The following is a 19,964-nucleotide window of genomic DNA, read 5'->3' as shown; positions in this document are numbered from 1 at the left end:
CCTTTAAATTAAATTACGAAGCTTTTCAAGGACTTCTCCCTTATTAGATTTTTTATGAAAATCACAATCACTTTCATATTTTGATTTAAGGTCTAGATTATATTTTTAATTTTAATTTTTAATTGGAAATGAAATGATGGGAATTGGTGCAAGCAGATAAAGGTTGTGTTTTGTTATCAAGATCTTTGGGATCTTGTGAAAAAAGGAGTAGCAACGCTTGCAGAAGACGCGACAGATCAAGAAAAGGTTGCACATAAAGAATTGAAGAAGAAAGATCAAAAATCTCTCTTTATAATCCATCAATGTGTTGATGCTGATAACTTTGAAAAGGTAAATGATGCAGAGTCAACGAAAGAAGCATGAGAAATTCTAGAGAAATCTTTTGGAGGCGCGGAGAAGGTGAAAGAGGTGAGGTTCCAAACTCACAAAAGAACGTATGAATTGATTTAGATGGAAGACAATGAAAGCATAACTGATTTCTTCACCAAGGTTACGAAACTGGTGAATCAAATGAAGGTATATGAAGAAGTGTTGGCATCAAGATCTGTTGTTGAAAAGATCTTGAGGTCATTGGCTCCAAAGTTCGACCACGTGGTAGTAGCCATAGAAGAGTGAAAGGATTTGTCAAAGTTGACAAAGGAAGAGGTTCAATGGACGCTTGAATCTCATGAACAAATAATGGTTGAAAGAGCTGCAGGAAAGTCGAAGAGTGATATGGCTTTGCATGTGCAATCAACAAAAGAAAGGAAAGGAAAAGGAAGCTGGAATGGCAACAAAGGCAGAGGGGGCTACAACAATTCGACTAGTCGAAATCAACAAGATGGAAACTAGTCGAATAAGAGAAAACCCTGGAACCAAGGAAACCAAAGAGATGGTGTTGCAGATAGAGGAAGAGGTGTTGTTCAAAAGTCAGACAAGAGTCACATTCTGTGTTACAATTGTCATAAGTATGGTCACCATTCTAGTGATTGTCCAGAAAAGCAGAAGAATCAAGAAACTTATGCAAACTGGCGAAACATGAAGAAGAGGAGACGTTGGTGATGATTACAACAAGAGATGAAGAGAAATTCAAGGATCATTGGTACTTGGACTCAGGATGTTCATCACACATGTCTGGAAGGAAATATTAGTTTGTCAACATAAAGCCCTCAATAAAGAACATGGTGAAATTTGCAAATGACAACACTCTAGTAGCTAAAGGTGTTGGTGATGTTCTGATTATGAGGAAAGATGGCAAAAGGTCAGTAATTTCAAATGTGTTGTACATACCAGGCATGAAGAGGAATTTACTTAGCATATGGCAGTTAGTTAAAAAGAACTACAAGGTGTCGATCAAAGACAAGATGATGAGAGTTCTCGACTCAAATGGAAGGTTTATTTTGAAGGCTCCAATGTCTCAGAACAGAACCTTCAAGATTATAAGTTCCTTGCAACAGCATCTAGGAAAGACGAATGGATATGGCATTATAAACTTAGACATCTCAATTTCAAAGACATCAGAGATTTGAAGAGAAGAAATATGGTTTCAGGATTACCAGAAATCGACATTCCAAATGAAGTGTGTGAAGAATGTGTGCAGACGAAGCAACATAAAAACAACTTCAGTAAGGATGCAGGAAGCAGGTCAAAGGAAATTCTTGAAATCATATACTATGATGTATGTGGTCCTCTCCAGGTGGATTCGATTGGAGGTAACAAATACTTTGTTACATTCATAGATGTTTTTAGTCGAAAATTATGGTCTTACTTGATCAAGAAGAAAAGTTAAGTGATCGAGGTATTTGCCAAGTTTAAATCTATGGTTGAAAGACAGAGCGATCAAAAGATCAAGATTTTGAGGACTGATGGTGATAGAGAATATGTGTCGTTCGATGCATTATGTGTGAAAAAAGGGATTGTGCATGAGGTGGTGCCACCCTACACTCTACAGCAGAATGGAGTTGCATAAAGGAATAATAGAACCATCAAGAATATGGTTAGAAGTTTGTTGAAAGGAAAGCATTTACCCAAAGAATTATGGGGAGAAGCTGTGTCGACTGCGAGATATATCCTGAACAGATGTCTGACGAAGAAGTTAGAAGGAATCACACCAGAAGAATGTTGGTCTGGTGTCAAGCCTAACTTGAGTCATCTGAATATGTTTGGATATATAACACATAGACATGTGCCAGATCACTTGAGAAGAAAACTTGATGACAAGTCAAATCAGATGATCCTGAGAGGATATCATTCGACTAGAGGATACAAGTTGTTCGACCTAGTGAATAAGCAAGTGGTGGTCAACAAGGACGTGATCGTAGATGAGCTTAAGGAGTGGGATTGGACTGAGAATGTCAAGAAAGATTCATTAAGAATATTTTATGATGAACCAGCTAGTGAAGTCGAAGGAGAAGTTCGACAAGAAGAAGTTAGAGGTGAAACAGGCCCAAGCATACCTCAAAGAACAAGACACATGCCTGCAAGGTTGCAAGAATATGTGATTACATCAGATGATATGGTTAATGAAGAAGGTGAGCTGGTACATTATGCTTTCTACGCAAATGTCGAACCAGTCAATACAGATGAGGCATTGAAAGATTCGAAGTGGATGAAAGCAATGGATGAATAGTTAAAGTCTATCGAAGTCAACATCACTTTACTTGCCGAATTGTCCCAAGACAAGAAGGCGATCGATGTCAAGTGGGTATACAAGGTGAAGTTGAATCCCAAAGTACAAGTGACTCGACACAAGGATTTCTTCAAAAAGAAGGAATCAACTTTGATGAATTTTTTGCACCTATTGCTAGGATCAAAACAATCAGGTTTGTTGTTGGTCTAGCAAACATAAACAACTGGAAGATGTGTCAGATGGATGTGAAATGTTCATTCCTGAATGGCCCCTTAGAAAAAGAAGTTTATGTTGCACAACCAGCTGGGTTTGTGAAACAAGGTGAAGAAACAAAGGTGTACATGCTACATAAAGCCCTGTACGGACTTAAACAAGCTCCAAGTGCTTGGAACAAGAAGATAAATGGATTTCTAAGGGAGAAGGAATTTGTGAAGTGCAAATCTGAACATTGAGTATATGTAAGAAGAAGCAGGAGTGAATTGATTATGCTATGTCTCTATGTCGATGACCTGTTAATAACAGGTAGCTGCAAGAAGGAGATCGAAGACTTAAAATGTGATCTCAACAAGGAACTTGAAATGTCAGATCTGGGTGACATTTCATATTTCCTTAGCATAAAATTCTACAAGAGTGGTAGAGGTTTGATGATACACCAAAGAAGGCATGCATGAGAAATAATCAAGAGATTTGAGATGCAAGATTGCAACCCAACTTTGACTCCAGCTGAACCTAGATTACAACTGTCGAAAGGTTCAGATGAAGATGATGTCAACCCAATCTAATATAGAAGAATTATTGGGTCACTTTGATACCTTTGTCACACAAGGCCTAACTTAGAATACAGTGTAGGTATGGCGAGTAGATTCATGCAGAAGCCAAAGGTATCACATCTAGAAGCAGCGAAGAGGATACTAAGGTATCTGAAAGGAACTCTTGACTATGGAATTTTGTTTCCTGTAGCTGATGAAGGAAAAGAATGCAAATTAGTGGGATACACCGACTCAAATTGGTGTAGTGATGACGAGGATCGAAAATCCACAACTGACTATATGTCTATGCTAGGTGGTTCACCAGTTGCTTGGAGTTCGAGAAAAGAGTCAGTAGTGGCATTATCGTCATGCGAAGCAGAATACATAGTTGATTCTCTTTGTGCATGTCAAGCAACATGGATGGTGAATCTGGTCGAAGAGATAACAACGAAGAATCATGGAGCAATTACCATGAAGATCAACAACATGTCAGCTATCAATTTGGTGAAGAATCCGATAGCATATGGTCGAAGAATGAACATCGAGATGAGGTTCCATTATCTTCGAGAGCAGGTAGCAGATGGGAAGAATTCCTAAAAGTGTGGTATTATATTAGAAATGTTTTTTTTGGAGGAATGCCTAAATTAATAATTTCAAAAAATAACTTAATAAACATAAATTATAATAAGTTTCAATAAGGTACAAAATTCAATTATCTTCAAAATAATTTCAAATTAATTAAAAGACTACCCAACAAATAAGATATTTTGTTGTAAAAAAATAATAATAAAATATTTGAAATTTTAAACATATTAAAATAAAAAATTATTCATTTTTTTAACAATAAAAAAATACTATATAATAATGAAATGATTGTATTAAAACATATAATTTTTGATGAGTTATATTTTGTGAAAACTAATAATATATGATGGATGAGGTAGCTAAGCTGATATTTATTTGAGTTTATATATCAAATTTAAAATTTTTAAAAAACTAATAATATTTTAATGTTACACATTAAAATATATATATATATATATATATATATATATATATATATATATATATATATATATATATATATATATATATATATATATATATATATATATATATATATATATATATATATATATATATATATATATATATATAGCTGGTCCTGATATTTTAGAGGTCCATAGCAAATAATAAATTGGAAACCCTAATAAAAAATTGAACAATTAATCTTGAATTTTGATTTTTCTTTTTTGAATTCTATTTTTACTTTAAGACTTTGTTTGGTAAAAATAGCGGTTGATTGATAAGATAGTTGATAGTTTATAACTTATGTCTGATGATTGATGATTGATAGGTTATAATTTATAGCAGATGGTTGATGACTAATAGTTGATAAGTCAATAGAAGTATTTGATAAAACTAACTTATAAATATAAAATTTCATAAAAGATATTTAATACAAAATTATTTTATGTTACATTAAAATAAATTATAAAGGATAAAAGTGGATTTTTATTAAAATAATAAGGACAAAAGTGGAAGAAAAAATTATATGTTATAGGCTATAAACTAAAGAACTATTTAAAATAGCGTCTGGAAAATAAGCTATAAGTTAGTAAAATACGCTATAAACTCGTGATGAAAAAACGTTATTAAACATGTCTAAATTGTCATATGAGCTTATAATTTTAAATTGTCATCTACCAAAATTATTCTTTTAAACAAAACCATTGAGTTGATTTCACTATTTCTTCAACAGAATAATCTCTCGATGAACTTGATGATGATTCTTTTAGGATTCTTAAAGTCCTCCCTTCATACATCGCTCTGGTGATGTCAATATGTGTGTTGATGGAGGCGATGTACTCCTAAGGATTACTGCACGCATTAAACTTCACCAAGGAGGGAGACTTGAACTCTCAGGGGTAGACGCTTTGCACATTTATTCTAAAAGTGGTTAGGAGTATGGTACTTGCATCCCGTCTGGATGGTTAGCCTCATGTTGGCGCAGTTGGATGTTAAGGACATTGTTATTCAGACTTTGGTTCTGAAGGTGTAGTCCTTCAATGGCAGCACACATCTTCTCCATGGCATCAACATCATTGCTACTTCCGATGTTTTCTGATGAGGGATATTGTGTTCTCCTAGCAATTATGGTTGAGAACAGTTAGGTTTAGGAGTGCAGGTGGTTGTGAATATCGAAGGGCATTTGTAACGAAAGGTGTGGTCCAGGTTATTTTTATCAGGGACCCACAACGGATGCCATTTTACTAGTAGGAGGTGACCAAAGGCCTTATTATTTTTCTGGTCATTTAAGTCTTGCCTGCGGCGGCGGGAGGCCCTATATGCTGGTGTTTACGATGATGAGAGAACAAGATCACGTGAGGTGAGAAGTTATATGGACTTTAGGTGTGTATTTATGATCCGCTTCCTCAACCCTATGGTTGAGTTATTTATAGAAGCGTATGGGCCAAGTATTCAAGGAACCCTCGATAAGAGGTAACTACTCCCCCTTGAATGAGGGAAACTGTTGACTACCTATTTTCTAGTGAGTCGTGGCATGACTCCGTGTATGTAGTTAGGATCTAGATAGACAGTTTTATCCACATCTCTCTCTTAAGGTGAGTCTCAGTTCCACGTAACGGACACACCTTAGGTTGTGCCTCATGGGGCAGACGTCCAACGAACACATGTCGCCTTATTTAAGGGCGCCACAAATATATCACTATAATGTTAAATTTTTTATTAAAATTCTAAATATTTTCATATGATCTTTAATTAATAAATGTTTTAAAATATTTTTTTGTTTCATGGGCCAACTTGCTAGCTCGCCTTTATATGAGACATGATTAGATTTTAGTCTCAGCTACTTAACAAGCATAAACAATGTGAGTTTAAATAGGATAGGTTTGCTAGTTGTGTCAACCTTAGTTATGAAAAACCATAGTTTGCAGTTTGGAAGACTATCTAAAAAACAAATGGTGATTGGATTCAAGTGAATATTCAATAAAAATTAATGTATTTCTGAGATTGAAGAACCAATATATATGGTCAGACTTTTAACAAAAAGATTTACTCAAAGAATAAAATTGATTGCAATAAATTTTTTCACCTGTGATAAAGCATAATACTATAAGTGTACTTATGGTGAATATCAAAACAATTTTATTGCATGGAGACTATGAAAATATCATCTCGATATTGAGCAACATGACAGATTTGTAGAGTTAATAAAATACAAATGTTACACATTAAGTAATTTGTTTTTAGTGATTTAATTAAAATAAATTACTATTTAAAATATTCATAGACCGTAATGTAAAGTTTATAAAAAGATGTAAGAAAGTGCATTTTGACGAGATATAGATAGATATATATTTTATAATAAAATATCAACTATTAACATAACATAATAAGAGTAGTATAAATTTATAGTAGTCTTCAATGTAAAATTTAAATATGAAAAGTAGTTGATAGGTTGTTAATTTGTAAATAGAAACATAATTTGTAAAAATAGAAAAAAGAAAAAAATTGATAATGAAATGATAAATTTTGAAAAGTAAATTAGAAATTTATTGAAGATTTGTATTTGATAAAAAAAAGTGGAGTGTGTAGTTTATTAGAAAAAAATTGGGAAGGTTTTCCTAAATTAATAATTTTTAAAAATAATTTAATAAACATAAATAGTAATAAGTTTCAATAAAGTACAATTTTCAAGTATCTTCAAAATAATAATTTCAAATTAATTAAAAGACTAACCAACAAATAAGATTTTTTGTTATAAAAAATAAATAACATAATAATTGAAATTTTAAAAATTTAGAAATTAAAAGATCTTCATTTTTAACCATAAAAAATTACTATATAGTAATGGAATGATTGTATTAAACCTACTTTTCACATAGTTATATTTTGTAAAAACTAATAATAGATGATAGATGAGATAGCGATGCTATTTAAGTTTATATATCAAATATTTTTAAAAAACTAATAATATTTTAATGTTACACATTATATAATAAGGATGTTAAATGTTAATAAAGTTTATTTTGATCGGACTTATATATCAAATATTTTTAAAAAAATAATAATATTTTAATGTTACACATTATATAATAAGGATGTTAAATGTTAATAAAGTTTATTTTGATCGGATATATACCGATATAAATCTTACTTTATAACAAAAATTTTAACCATTCTTTAGTAAAAAAAATATTTACAGGAAAAGTAGTTCTTGATAATATATTAATAATAAAATTAGTTATAAAAATAGTAAATAATTTTGTATAGTAAAAAAATATTTTTTAAGAGGTGCATTTCGAAGAAATATTATAGAATATTTTTTAAAAATTGGGATATTTGTTTAAATTAATAACCTTTTGTATAATTTAATATTCACAAATAGTAATAAGTTTGAATAAAAGAAAATGATCAAATATCTTGAATATTCAAAGTTTCATATTTTTAATTCCAATAATAATAGTTTCAAATTTATTAAAGAAATTGATTAACTAATAAGTTGAAAAGCTAAGGCTATATATATCTTCCATCTCTCTTGTAAGAATATCACAACAAATTAAATCTCTGAATTCTCTTATCCTTGGCCCAATTTAAAAACATGAATATTATTTTCTTTGTTTTTGCTTTTCTCTCATCATATACCTTCCATGCTGTTTCTTCTGCCACTGATTTCTGTGTAGCAGATTTATCACTTACAAAAAACCCATCAGGGTATTATCCATGCAAGGCAGAAACAAATGTAACAGTGAATGACTTTGTCTTCTCTGGCTTGGTAGAGGGAAAGCCAGAAGCACCTTTTAACGCTGGATTAACCGCCGCAACTGTTGAAAATTTACCAGGTCTTAATGGACTTGATATTGCTGCAGCAAGAGTAGACATTGGTGTAAATGGAACTGTACCAATACATAGTCATCCAGATGCAAGTGAATTACTTATAATATTTGAAGGTGAAGTTACTGTTGGATTTATTACACCAACAAAAGCTTATGTGAAAACTGTTAAACCTGGTGATGTTATAGTTATTCCAAAAGGACTATTGCATTTTGTGATTAACTCTGGTTCTGAAAAAGCTGTTACTTTTGGAGCTTTAAGTAGCTCAAGTCCTGCTGTGCATGTATATGATTTTCTTTTATTTGGGAACGATCTATCAACTTCTATACTTGCAAAGACTACTCTACTTGATGAGGCACAAATTCTCAAGCTTAAGGCTAAGTTTGGCGGCAAGGCCTAGAATTGCTTTTAAAATTAAGTTCTGTTAACAATAAACTTATGTGATTTTGTTAACAATAACCTTATGTGATTTTCTTGTATTACTTTTTCTTTATTGCAAACGATTTTTAATTTAATAAAATTTAATTTAATGAAATTCTTATTTGCGTCAATATGGATTTTGACTCCCTAAACTCTCTTTGACTTCATAAATATATACCACTAAAATCACAAACATCAACTGCAACAAAATTTAAAATCCTTCTGCAATTGTATTTAGCATATGGTGTATGACCTTATTGTCCTCATATTTGGATGGCTCATTCCCTTTCTTTGATCCGGGGATTCCTGCATCATCACACCCTCTGGAGTTGGACTCACGTTCCCCTTGCAAGGAATCACCCTTAATATACTCTTTGGAGGCACAAGGATATTGCAAGTGGACAAACTCCTGCCAAATCTGTTCATAATGAGTGTTTAGGTGCGTGAAGCTCTCCATGTCATTCCTACTCGATTGGATATGGCCTTGTCCTCGATAGGCAAGGTATAGTTGTTCTTCAATGGGTGATGTGAACCTTCGGCGTTAGGTACAAACGGTTTTACGTTTCATGCCTTTTTCTTGGTGTTGATCTTTGCCCTTTATGTAGCACTCCACCCTCGTGGGAACTTCTATTAACAAAGAAGTTGGCCTCTGGGCGAGAGACTTGTTGAAGTGTCCTACCTTGAGACCATTCTAGAAGGCCCCCACAAACATTTCTTGATTTGGATGGACAATACTTATGGTAACATCATTGAAATGGGCAAGGTATTCCCTTAAAGACTATGAGGCGCCCTATCATATGTTAAATAGGTTGTCGATGGACATCTTCCACTATCGACTGATTGCAAACTAATGTACACGTTTCTTCACCAGCTCCTAATAGATGATGATGGAAGGTCAGGTTAGGCTCATATACCATTGCAAGGTTGAGTCTATGAAAGTTCCACAAAACAATTTGCACTTCAGGGAGTTAGGCGATAGAGTGATGTTAGTTTGTGTGTTGATGGAGGCAACATACTCATAAGGATTACTACACCCATTAAACTTCGGCAAGGAGGGATGCTTGACCCCTTCAGGGGAAGGCGCTTCGCACATTTCTTCTAAAAGTGGTTAGAAGCATGCCAGTTGCATCTCCTCGGGATGGTTAGCCTCCTATTGGCGCAGTTGGATATTAAGGACATTGTTCTTCAGACTCTGGTTCTGATGATACAGTTCTTCCATGTCAGCACGCATTTTCGCCAAGGCATCGAGATCACTGCTACTTTCGATGTTTTCTGGTGTAGGAGATTGTGCTTTCCTAACAATTATGATTTATAACAATTAGGTTTAGGAGTGTAGGTGGTAGTGAATATCGAAGTGGAAATTGTAATGAAAGGTGATGTCCAAGTTATTTTTATCAAGGACCCACAACGGGTATCATTGTATTAGTAGGGGTGACAAGATGCCTTATTATTTTTCTGGTGGTGTAGGGCTTTCCCGCAGCGACGAGAGGCCCTTTTTGTTGGTGTTTATGATGATGAGAGCAAGCTCATGTGTATCGTATGTATTTATGATTAGTCTCCTCAACCCTATGGTTGAGGTATTTATAGAGGCGTATGGGCCAAGGATTCAAAGAACCCTCAAGAAATGGTAATTGTTCCCCCTTGACTGGGGAAAACAGTTAACGACCTATTTTCCAGTGAGTCATGGCATGACTCCGTGCATGTAGTTAGGATATAGAAAGATAGTATAATCCACGTTTCTCTCTTAAGGCGAGTCTCAGTGCCACGTAACAGACACACCCTGGGCGGTGCCTCATGGGGGACACATCCAACGAACACATAACATCTTATTTGAGAGCCCCACAAATATCACTACAATGTTTAATTTTTTATTAAAATTCTAAGCATTTTCATTTGATTATTAATTAACAAATGTTTTAAAAGATATTTTTGTTTCATGGGCCAATCAGCTAGCTTGCCTTTAAATGGAACATGGTTAGATTTTGGTCTCAGCTACTTAAGTTGACTCGAATTATTCTCGCATGTGTATCGACAAGATTTTGGTCTTAGACATGATGCCAAATTTAATTACTCGGTTATTCTTTGATTCATTCTGTCTTTTAATCATATTAATATAGAAAATACAGAAAATAAACAGCTATCAAAAGCATGGTTTCGTAAGTGGCTCTGATACCACTGAAGGAGAAGAGCGATCCAAAACGCAATGGAATTTAAAAATTTCTCCTTTAGTGATCCTTACGAATGGGCATGATCCGTGATAGAATCGTTACCTCTTGTGACAATTGAAACCTTTGATGCAGATCTACGGAGCGATCACGAACGTTGAATGATGACAACGCCTCTACTCAGTCCACACGAACGGATTCCTTCAATCTCATTGCTAGCTGCTACGAATGAAGGCTTTGAGTGAAAGAGAGAAAGAGAAACAAAATTGCAACTGCACAAATGCTTCTGCACAAGGGTTATATTTATATAACCACTTGTGAGGGCTGCAAGCTAAAAAGTCCACTTAAGTGTATGTGACTCATATCTTATAATATGCCAAAATCACTTAAGCGTGTGGTACCTTACCATATTTTGTATTCTACTTAAGTACATCGTATCTTACGATGTTCTACAATTCACTTAAGTGCACCATACCTTACAGTGTTCCTTAGTTACTCTATCTCTCATCAATCCGTCCTTTTGTGTGTGACCCTGTAGGTTTTCGCGGCATTGGCAATTATATTAAATCACATATTTAACATAATAAACAGCGAGCGGTATCTAGCAACACATCACTGCTACCCAAGACATGAAAATGTCATGTGATCTGACAAATCCTTTGGTGATAATACTTATGTGTACAATTACCCTTTTGCCCTTATGTCTATATTGAACACAAGGCATATACCGTGTCATCATTCTTCAGTTCAATATTGGGCCCATAGACATTTATCCTGTTACGCAGGATGGGAAAATTCCATCTAGGTCACTCATGTCCCTTAGCATGCTTCGTGGAGTACCTATCAACTGTTTTTATGGTCATCCAGTTACAAACAATGTTTGATCAGCAATAAGGCACTCGACTCTACATCTAGGATCCATAGTGGTTTCGAGTCGAAGGGTGGTATAAACCATTATCACCATGAGAATAACTTATGACACTTTGCATAACATTCTATATAGTATTCTCATAGCGGGTCAATCCAGTATAAATATTACTCTTAATATTCAGACCTATGTTTAAGACTTGATAACTCCTTATCCATGATCCATGAGATGTGATCATCAGTCTATATATATAATAGTCTTAATGCTTTAATGTTATTCCACTTCACAATAAAGCTCGAGTACTGATACTTTAAGAATAATGTCCTTATGTTTAATGTGATCTCATGATTAAGTCACACTTGATATATTAAACTGACTAGCTATTCTAGGGACTCTATTAAACAAACATAATAAAAAAAAAGCCTTTTATTATTAATAAATAATTCGATACAAGTACCAAAAGTATTGGCCTCTAGGGCTTACATCAAAATATATATATATATATATATATATATATATATACACACACACACACACAAATATATTAAAACATTTATTTATTTATAATGAAAAGGAAAATCTAAATGATATTACTCTCAATTTGATCCATTATCACACACACAAAAACAAGAGTTAAAAATATAGTTTAGGGAAATGACATTCGATTCATATAATAGAGAATCGTAATTCCATTACCTAAATTTATAAAGGGGGTTTTCAAGTTTGTACAATTTTAGGGGAATTCGATAAAAATGTGTATGAGAAAAACTCAATTGATCTGCTAACATCGTCAAGTATCTGATCTAACGAACGGTCTTTTGCTACAATCCAATCTCGAGGTAACTGAGTTGTGGTCTCTTGTTTTTCTTCCTCTTGTTCACTTTTCACTTTATCATCCTTATTATCCTCTTTTATCGAAGGATCTTCTTTGGGAGTGTCGTCATTGACCGGTTGTTTTATTATCACACTTGAAACATCATAAAGGCTACATTTTCCCGACTTTTGGGGTCTGGTTTTATCAAAAGCCACATAGACTAACTCTTCAAAAACAAAAGTTCTAAGGTTGTAAATTATATACGTTTTACTAGATGGTGAGTATCCTAGAAAAATTCTTTTATCAGACTTTGCATCGAATTTTCCAAAGTTAACCTTTATGTTATTTAAAATAAAGGATTTGCAGCTGAAAACACAAAAGTAGGAAATATTAGGTTTCCTACCTTTAAGTATTACATATGCTTTATTCTCTAGGATGGTTCGTATGACCATCTCGTTTAAGACATGACATGCAATATTAGCCACATCCTCCAAAAAATACTTAAACAAACTAATTTCACTTATCATTGTTTGGGGCAACTCTTCCAAAATACAGGTTTGCGCTCAACAACACCATTTTGTTATGGAGTACACGGAGATGAGAAGTTATGAATTATCCTGTTTTCATCATAATTTTTTTTATATTTATGTTTTACAAACTCATTATGGAGTGGTTTTCAAGTTTAAACATTGTTTTTAAGTTTAAAAGATACTCTCACTTATTTTCCTATTTGGAAAATATCACAAAGCTTATCTTTAGAAAAAAATTATATTAAGTAGACCAACTACTAAATTTTTGGATATTTTCCTATTTATCAAGTCAAAGTGTATGTGTACTATTTTTTTAAATTGATGATTTACAAACTCAATACAGAGAGATTTTGAAGTTGAAACAATGTTTTTAAGGTTTAAAAGACACTCTCGGTTGTTGTCCTATTTGGAAAACATTACACAGCTTATCTTTAGAAAATTTTGTATTAGATAGACCAACTACTAGATTTTGGATGTTATCCTATTTATCAAGTCAAAGTGCCTTATGTTCAATTAAGCAACTCAAAGTACCAAAAACAATTGAATACCCCCTCGTCCCATGATTGACTAACGCTTAAAAAGTTATGTTTAAACCACTTAACAAATAAAACATCTTCTATGGTACTAGTGGATGGATTTCTCATAACACCTTCTCCTAAGATTTTATCTTTAGTTTGTCTCAATAAGAAACGTGACTGATTTCTTTGGAGTCAAACTTGATGAACATTAAAGCTCCATTCATGTTCCTTGAACATCCGTTGTCTAGGAACCACAACCATTTTGCAAAGGCAAGACCATCCCACAGAAAATTAAACAGGTAATTTATGCACCCAACTAATGGATCCTAGAGGGTTAGTAAAATAACACTTAGGTATCTAAGTCATGGTACCATTAGGAACTTTGACATTTCTAACATAGAAAAGAGGTCTAACATGACCTTTATCACAACAATAATGACATGTTCCTTTAGATGAAATATTCTTTTGATCTCTTTTAGCAAAACATGGTTTTATTTCTTAAAAATTACCATCTTTCACTTGAAGAAGTAGAAACAATAATAGATAGAAAAATAGCTTGTGCTATTTGTCCTTTAAGGTTTTCATATTCAAGTTTTAAAATTGGACAAGTATCACATTTCGTCTTAACTACTTTTTAACTAAACTATCAAAAGCAATAAACGTCTCACTAACGAGAGATGCATGATCATTATTTAAAAAATGGCTTAATATCATTTTAGTCCCTTATCTTTACCTCTAGCTCCGTTTTGGTCCCTTATCTTTTAAGAATACCAATTTGATCCTTTATTTATTCATAATGTGTCAAGTTTGTCCATTTTGTTAGATTCGTTAGTTAAATTTATATTAAATTGCCACATTGCACTGATATGGTTTAGGCGCCATAGTGGTGATAAAAAAGTTGACATGCACATTAAATAAAGTTAAAATTCGAGTATCTAAGATAAAATTCTTTTTTTTATCATTTCCAAACCAAGACAAACTAAGGTGTATGTGAACCTAATAACGAGTGGAAGAGACAATGTTTGAAGAAGCTTTGAAGGCGAAATCATAATCGAAGGTGAAAACGAGTGAATGAGGACCAAAATGATAATGTCCAGGATGGTGATTATGATGATGGTGTTAATGTTGGTGAGGGGGAGAATGATGATGAGGTGCCTGATATTATAGAGATTGCTATTGCTGAAGGGAAAAATGATGATGAGGTGCATAATGGAGTAGAGACTGTTGTTAGTGAGATGCATGATGGGATATAGACTGATAAAACTAATGCATGTGTGTTGAATGCTGATGTAAGCTATGATGAAAGTGAGGATGAGAGTTATAATTATGATATTGCTATGGAAATTACTTTTGATTATTCTAATGAGAGTGAAGATTGTGTTGAAGAATAAAATGGTAATCTAATTGACTATAAGGGAAATCAGGAGGGAACTAGTAAAAAAAGAAATAGAAATGGGAAGAGCTAAATGGAGAATCAAATGGGAGTGAAAATGAGAGTAAAGAGTTGGAAAATTGACCCTAAAGTGATAGAGTAGTGAAACAACCAATAAGAAGTATCCAATGTTCAATTTGCAGAAAGACATCTCCAATTACAAATTAGAGTTAGGAATATATTTTAGTACCAAAAGTGAGTTTAATGAAGTAATAACAACATATGATGTCCAATCTGGTAGGAACCTCAAGTTCAAAAAGATGACAAACAAAGGGTAAGGATTAGATGTAAAGAGAATTGTGAGCGGGAAGCATACTATGCCAAGTTGGCCGAGGAGGAAACTTGGTAGCTTAGGAAAGTAATTGACAATCATACTTGTAGTGGAGAATACAATGTCAAGATGATGAGTACAAAATTGTCGAGTAAGAGGATTCAAATTTCCTTTAAATTATTCCTAGGATGAAAATAAAGGATATTAAGGAAAATGCTCAAAGGAAATGGAATGTAGGGGTTAACAAGTCAAATCTTGACAAGAATTATTTAATTTGTTATCTGCATATTGTTATTTAACTGTCAGAACTTTATTTAACGATTGTAGATCTACGACCGCCTCTCTCTCCACCTCCAACTTTGTTTGCAAAGTAAATATATTTTTCAAAATGAACTAGAGGTGAAGGAAGAAGAGTTTGAAGATCTATAATCATTAAACAAAGTTCTAACTGTTAAAGAGGAAAATACGGATAAGAAGTTGAAGAACTCTTGTCAAGCATTGAACGTGAACTTGTTCTTCTAATATAACTTGATTAGCCGTATTATAATGTTCTATATCATATTGAAAAGTTATACATTTAGTGAGCATTAACGAAATAAGCATTCCACATAATTTATAATACACTCACTTGTATATATCACAATGGTTATTTATACCAACCATTGTTAAATTTTTTATTTTAAAGAATATCACAACGGTTGTTTAAATTAACCGTTGTGGTAGGTCGCATGCTACATAGCTTATAATCACGATTGCACGATCCTGGTGGAAAGTATTGTACATACAATCACACCTTACCTCATAACAGTTGGTTTAACATGGTGGTATCCATTTTCCAACCGTTGTAATAACTGCTTTCCATAGTAGTGTTCCATTCAAAACTAACACAAGTTTGTAGCTCTCACTTCAGTTTTATCCTTCTTTTATTATGGATGTCATAATAGGAGACATGTACGTTTTTGAAATATTATATGAGTTGATATATTTTTATTGTTCTTATTAATAAAAGTTTTATATTGCATGTAATTTATGATATGTGTTGATGATTGTTTTGTTTTTAATAAGAGTTGTTTGTTGTTTAAGGCTTATTCTTGATGAATGTTGTTGTTAATGTTTATTTAAAAGATGAATTTATTATCTCTTATATGGTTTGAGTGTTTTTTCAATCCCTTTCCTTTTCAGATTGCAATAGAAAATTATAATATGATAGATAAAATTATATTAGAAAAAAAGTACACGTTCAATTCTAGATGAGAATTCTTCATTCCGTTATCTACATTTCATTCTTTAATAGTTAGAACTTTATTTAATATTTGTAGTTCTTTAACCGCTTATTTTCTCCACCTCTGATTTTGTTTGCAAAGTTGAAAAATAAACTAGAGGTGAATGAATGGGAGGTTGAAGAACTACAAGAATTAAACAAAATTCTAACCGTTAAATAGCAAAATATGGATAAGGAGTGGAAGAACGCTTGTCTAGCATTGAATGTGAATTTGTTATTCTAATATAACTTAATTTTTCATATTATAAAGTTATAGATCAAATTGAAAAGTTATATGGTCCGTAAGCATTGGCGAAATAAGCATTCAACATAATTTATAATAAATTCAATGTATATATCACAACGGTTATTTATACCAATTATTGTTAAAAGTTATATGTTAAGAATACCACAACTATTGTTTAAAATATCTGTTGTGATAGGTAACACGCATTATGAAGCTTATAATCACAGTCGCTGGACCATGGTGAAAAACATCATATATATACAATTATTCCCTACCTTACAATGGTTGGTCACGCGTTGTGGTATCTCTTTCTGAACCATTGTGAAATGACTTTTATGTAGTAGTATATTCGACATCTCAAAAAGAAAAATGTTCTAACATTATCTCCTACCTTTTAATGATAATATTTTATTTGTGCATAAAATTACCCATGAAATTTTTTTAAACCTATTTCACATATCAATGTAATTTTTTTTATTTTGTATATTTATATTTATTAGAATTTGTAATAATAATTTATTTAGGTTATACTAATTTTTAATAAACATTATATTCTTAATATATATAAAAGAAGATTACTCAGCACTTTAATTATTCACTTGTTGTTTAGTCTATAATTTAAAACATAAAAAAGAACATAAATTTATATTCTATATGAATGAATATTATCCACATTGTCAATTTAAAATATATATAGTCATTGTCTTTTTTTATATTTTTCATTTGTTAAATCACGTTTATTATGATCTATTGTTTTCAAATACTTTGTTTATATATTCGAGAGTTGCATGCGGGTTTTATTTTCTATAGTGGTAACATATTATGTATTCATAAATTTAAATTAAAAGTAGAAAATTATTATTTTTCACCAATTGATTATTCTTATTAAGAAAAATTGTTGTTCATGTATCTACCATATTAATCTTAAATATTTTTAAACATCAATTTTCATATATAAATATTTTTATTATGTTAAGTCAATTAAAAATAAAACTAATAAGTAATAAAAACATTAATTTGGATAACCAAAGGGTTAAAAGGAAATCCAAAACAAACTTGCCTAAGTGGGTGCTGAGGATCTCAACAAACTTGGTGATATGTATCTACCATATTAATCTTATTTTATAACAAAATATTTAACCATTCTGTAGTAAAAAAAAATATTTATAGGAAAAGTAGTTCTTGATAATATATAATAATAAAATTAGTTATCAAAATAGTAAATAATTCTTTATAGTAAAAAAAAAAAATTTAAGAGGTGCATTTCGAAGAAATATTATAGAATATTTTTAAAAAATTGGGATATTTGTTTAAATTAATAACCTTTTGTATAATTTAATATTCACAAATAGTAATAAGTTTGAATAAAAGAAAATTATCAAATATCTTGAATATTCAAAGTTTCATATCTTTAATTCCAATAATAATAGTTTCAAATTTATTAAAGAAATTGATTAACTAATAAGTTGAAAAGCTAAGGCTATATATATCTTCCATCTCTCTTGTAAGAATATCACAACAAATTAAATCTCTGAATTCTCTTATCCTTGGCCCAATTTAAAAACATGAATATTATTTTCTTTGTTTTTGCTTTTCTCTCATCATATACCTTCCATGCTGTTTCTTCTGCCACTGATTTTTGTGTAGCAGATTTATCACTTCCAAAAAACCCATCAGGCTATTATCCATCCAAGGCAGAAACAAATGTAACAGTGAATGACTTTGTCTTCTCTGGCTTGGTAGAGGGAAAGCTAGAAGCACCTTTTAACGCTGGATTAACCGCCGCAACTATTGAAAATTTACCAGGTCTTAATGGACTTGATATTGCTGCAGCAAGAGTAGACATTGGTGTAAATGGAACTGTACCAATACATAGTCATCCAGATGCAAGTGAATTACTTATAATATTTGAAGGTGAAGTTACTGTTGGATTTATTACACCAACAAAAGCTTATGTGAAAACTGTTAAACCTGGTGATGTTATAGTTATTCCAAAAGGACTATTGCATTTTGTGATTAACTCTGGTTCTGGAAAAGCTGTTACTTTTGGAGCTTTAAGTAGCTCAAGTCCTGCTGTGCATGTATATGATTTTCTTTTATTTGGGAACGATCTATCAACTTCTATACTTGCAAAGACTACTCTACTTGATGAGGCACAAATTCTCAAGCTTAAGGCTAAGTTTGGCGGCAAGGTCTAGAATTGCTTTTGAAATTAATTTCTGTTAACAATAAATTTTTGTGATTTTCATTTTTAATATTAAGTTCTGTTAACAAATGTGATTTTCTTGTATTACTTTTTCTTTATTGCAAACGATTTTTAATTTAATAAAATTTAATTTAATGAAATTCTTATTTGCGTCAATATGGATTTTGACCCCTAAACTCTCTTTGACTTCATAAATATATACCACAAAAATCACAAACATCAATTACAACAAAATTTAAAATCCTCCTGCAATTGTATTGAGCATAGGACCTTATTGTCCTCATATTTGGATGCCTCATTCCCTTTTTTTTATCCGGGTATTCCTGCATCATCTCACTCTCTGGAGTTGGACCCACGTTCCCCTTGGAAGGAATCACCCTTGATATACTCTTTGGAGGCATAAGGATATTGCAAGTGGACAAACTCCTGCCAAAATCTGTTCATAATGAGTGTTCAGGTGCGTGAAGCTCTCCATCGTCATTCCTACTCGATTGGATGTGGCCTTGTCCTCGATAGGCAAGGTATAATTGTTCTTCAATGGGTGATGTGAACCTTCGGCGTTAGGTACAAACGGTTTTACGTTTCATGCCTTTTTTTTGGTGTTGATCTTTGCCCTTTATGTTCCACCCTCGTGGGAACTTCTGTTAACAAAGAAGTTGGCCTCTGGGCGAGAGACTTGTTGAAGTGTCCTACCTTGAGACCATTCTAGATGGCCCCCACAAACATTTCTTGATTTGGATGGACAATACTTATGGTAACATCATTGAAATGGGCAAGGTATTCCCTTAAAGACTATGAGGCGCCCTATCATATGTTAAATAGGTTGGTGGTGGACATCTTCCACTATCGATTGATTGCAAACTAATGTACACGTTTCTTCACCAGATCCTAATAGATGATGATGGAAGGTCAGGTTACGCTCATATACCATTGCAAGGTTGAGTCTATGAAAGTTCCACAAAACAAATTGCACTTCAGGGAGTTAGGCGCTAGAGTGATGTTAATATGTGTGTTGATG

The 19,964-nt window shown here is 32.5% G+C and overlaps 1 protein-coding gene across 1 annotated transcript; it reads left to right on the top strand.

Moving 5' to 3' along the window:
* The first annotated feature begins 7,981 nt into the window (after positions 1 to 7,981).
* On the top strand, positions 7,982 to 18,938 carry LOC127138035 (uncharacterized). The gene is made up of 2 exons (XM_051064440.1): positions 7,982 to 8,609; positions 18,322 to 18,938. The coding sequence occupies exons 1-2, from the start codon at positions 7,982 to 7,984 to the stop codon at positions 18,936 to 18,938; spliced, it is 1,245 nt and encodes a 414-aa protein (XP_050920397.1).
* The last annotated feature ends 1,026 nt before the right edge of the window (positions 18,939 to 19,964 follow it).

This window comes from Lathyrus oleraceus, chromosome 4 (genome assembly GCF_024323335.1).
Source record: "Lathyrus oleraceus cultivar Zhongwan6 chromosome 4, CAAS_Psat_ZW6_1.0, whole genome shotgun sequence".
In the NCBI taxonomy this organism is placed as follows: domain Eukaryota; kingdom Viridiplantae; phylum Streptophyta; class Magnoliopsida; order Fabales; family Fabaceae; genus Lathyrus; species Lathyrus oleraceus.
This window is presented reverse-complemented; position numbering and strand designations above follow the sequence as displayed.

Excerpts from the sequence above, each read along its gene's own strand:
- LOC127138035 (XM_051064440.1), top strand. The coding sequence starts at position 7,982 with ATGAATATTATTTTCTTTGTTTTTGCTTTTCTCTCATCATATACCTTC. Across the intron at positions 8,610-18,321 it reads GGCTAAGTTTGGCGGCAAGG|TTGTTTTTGCTTTTCTCTCA; the intron begins CCTAGAATTGCT and ends ATATTATTTTCT.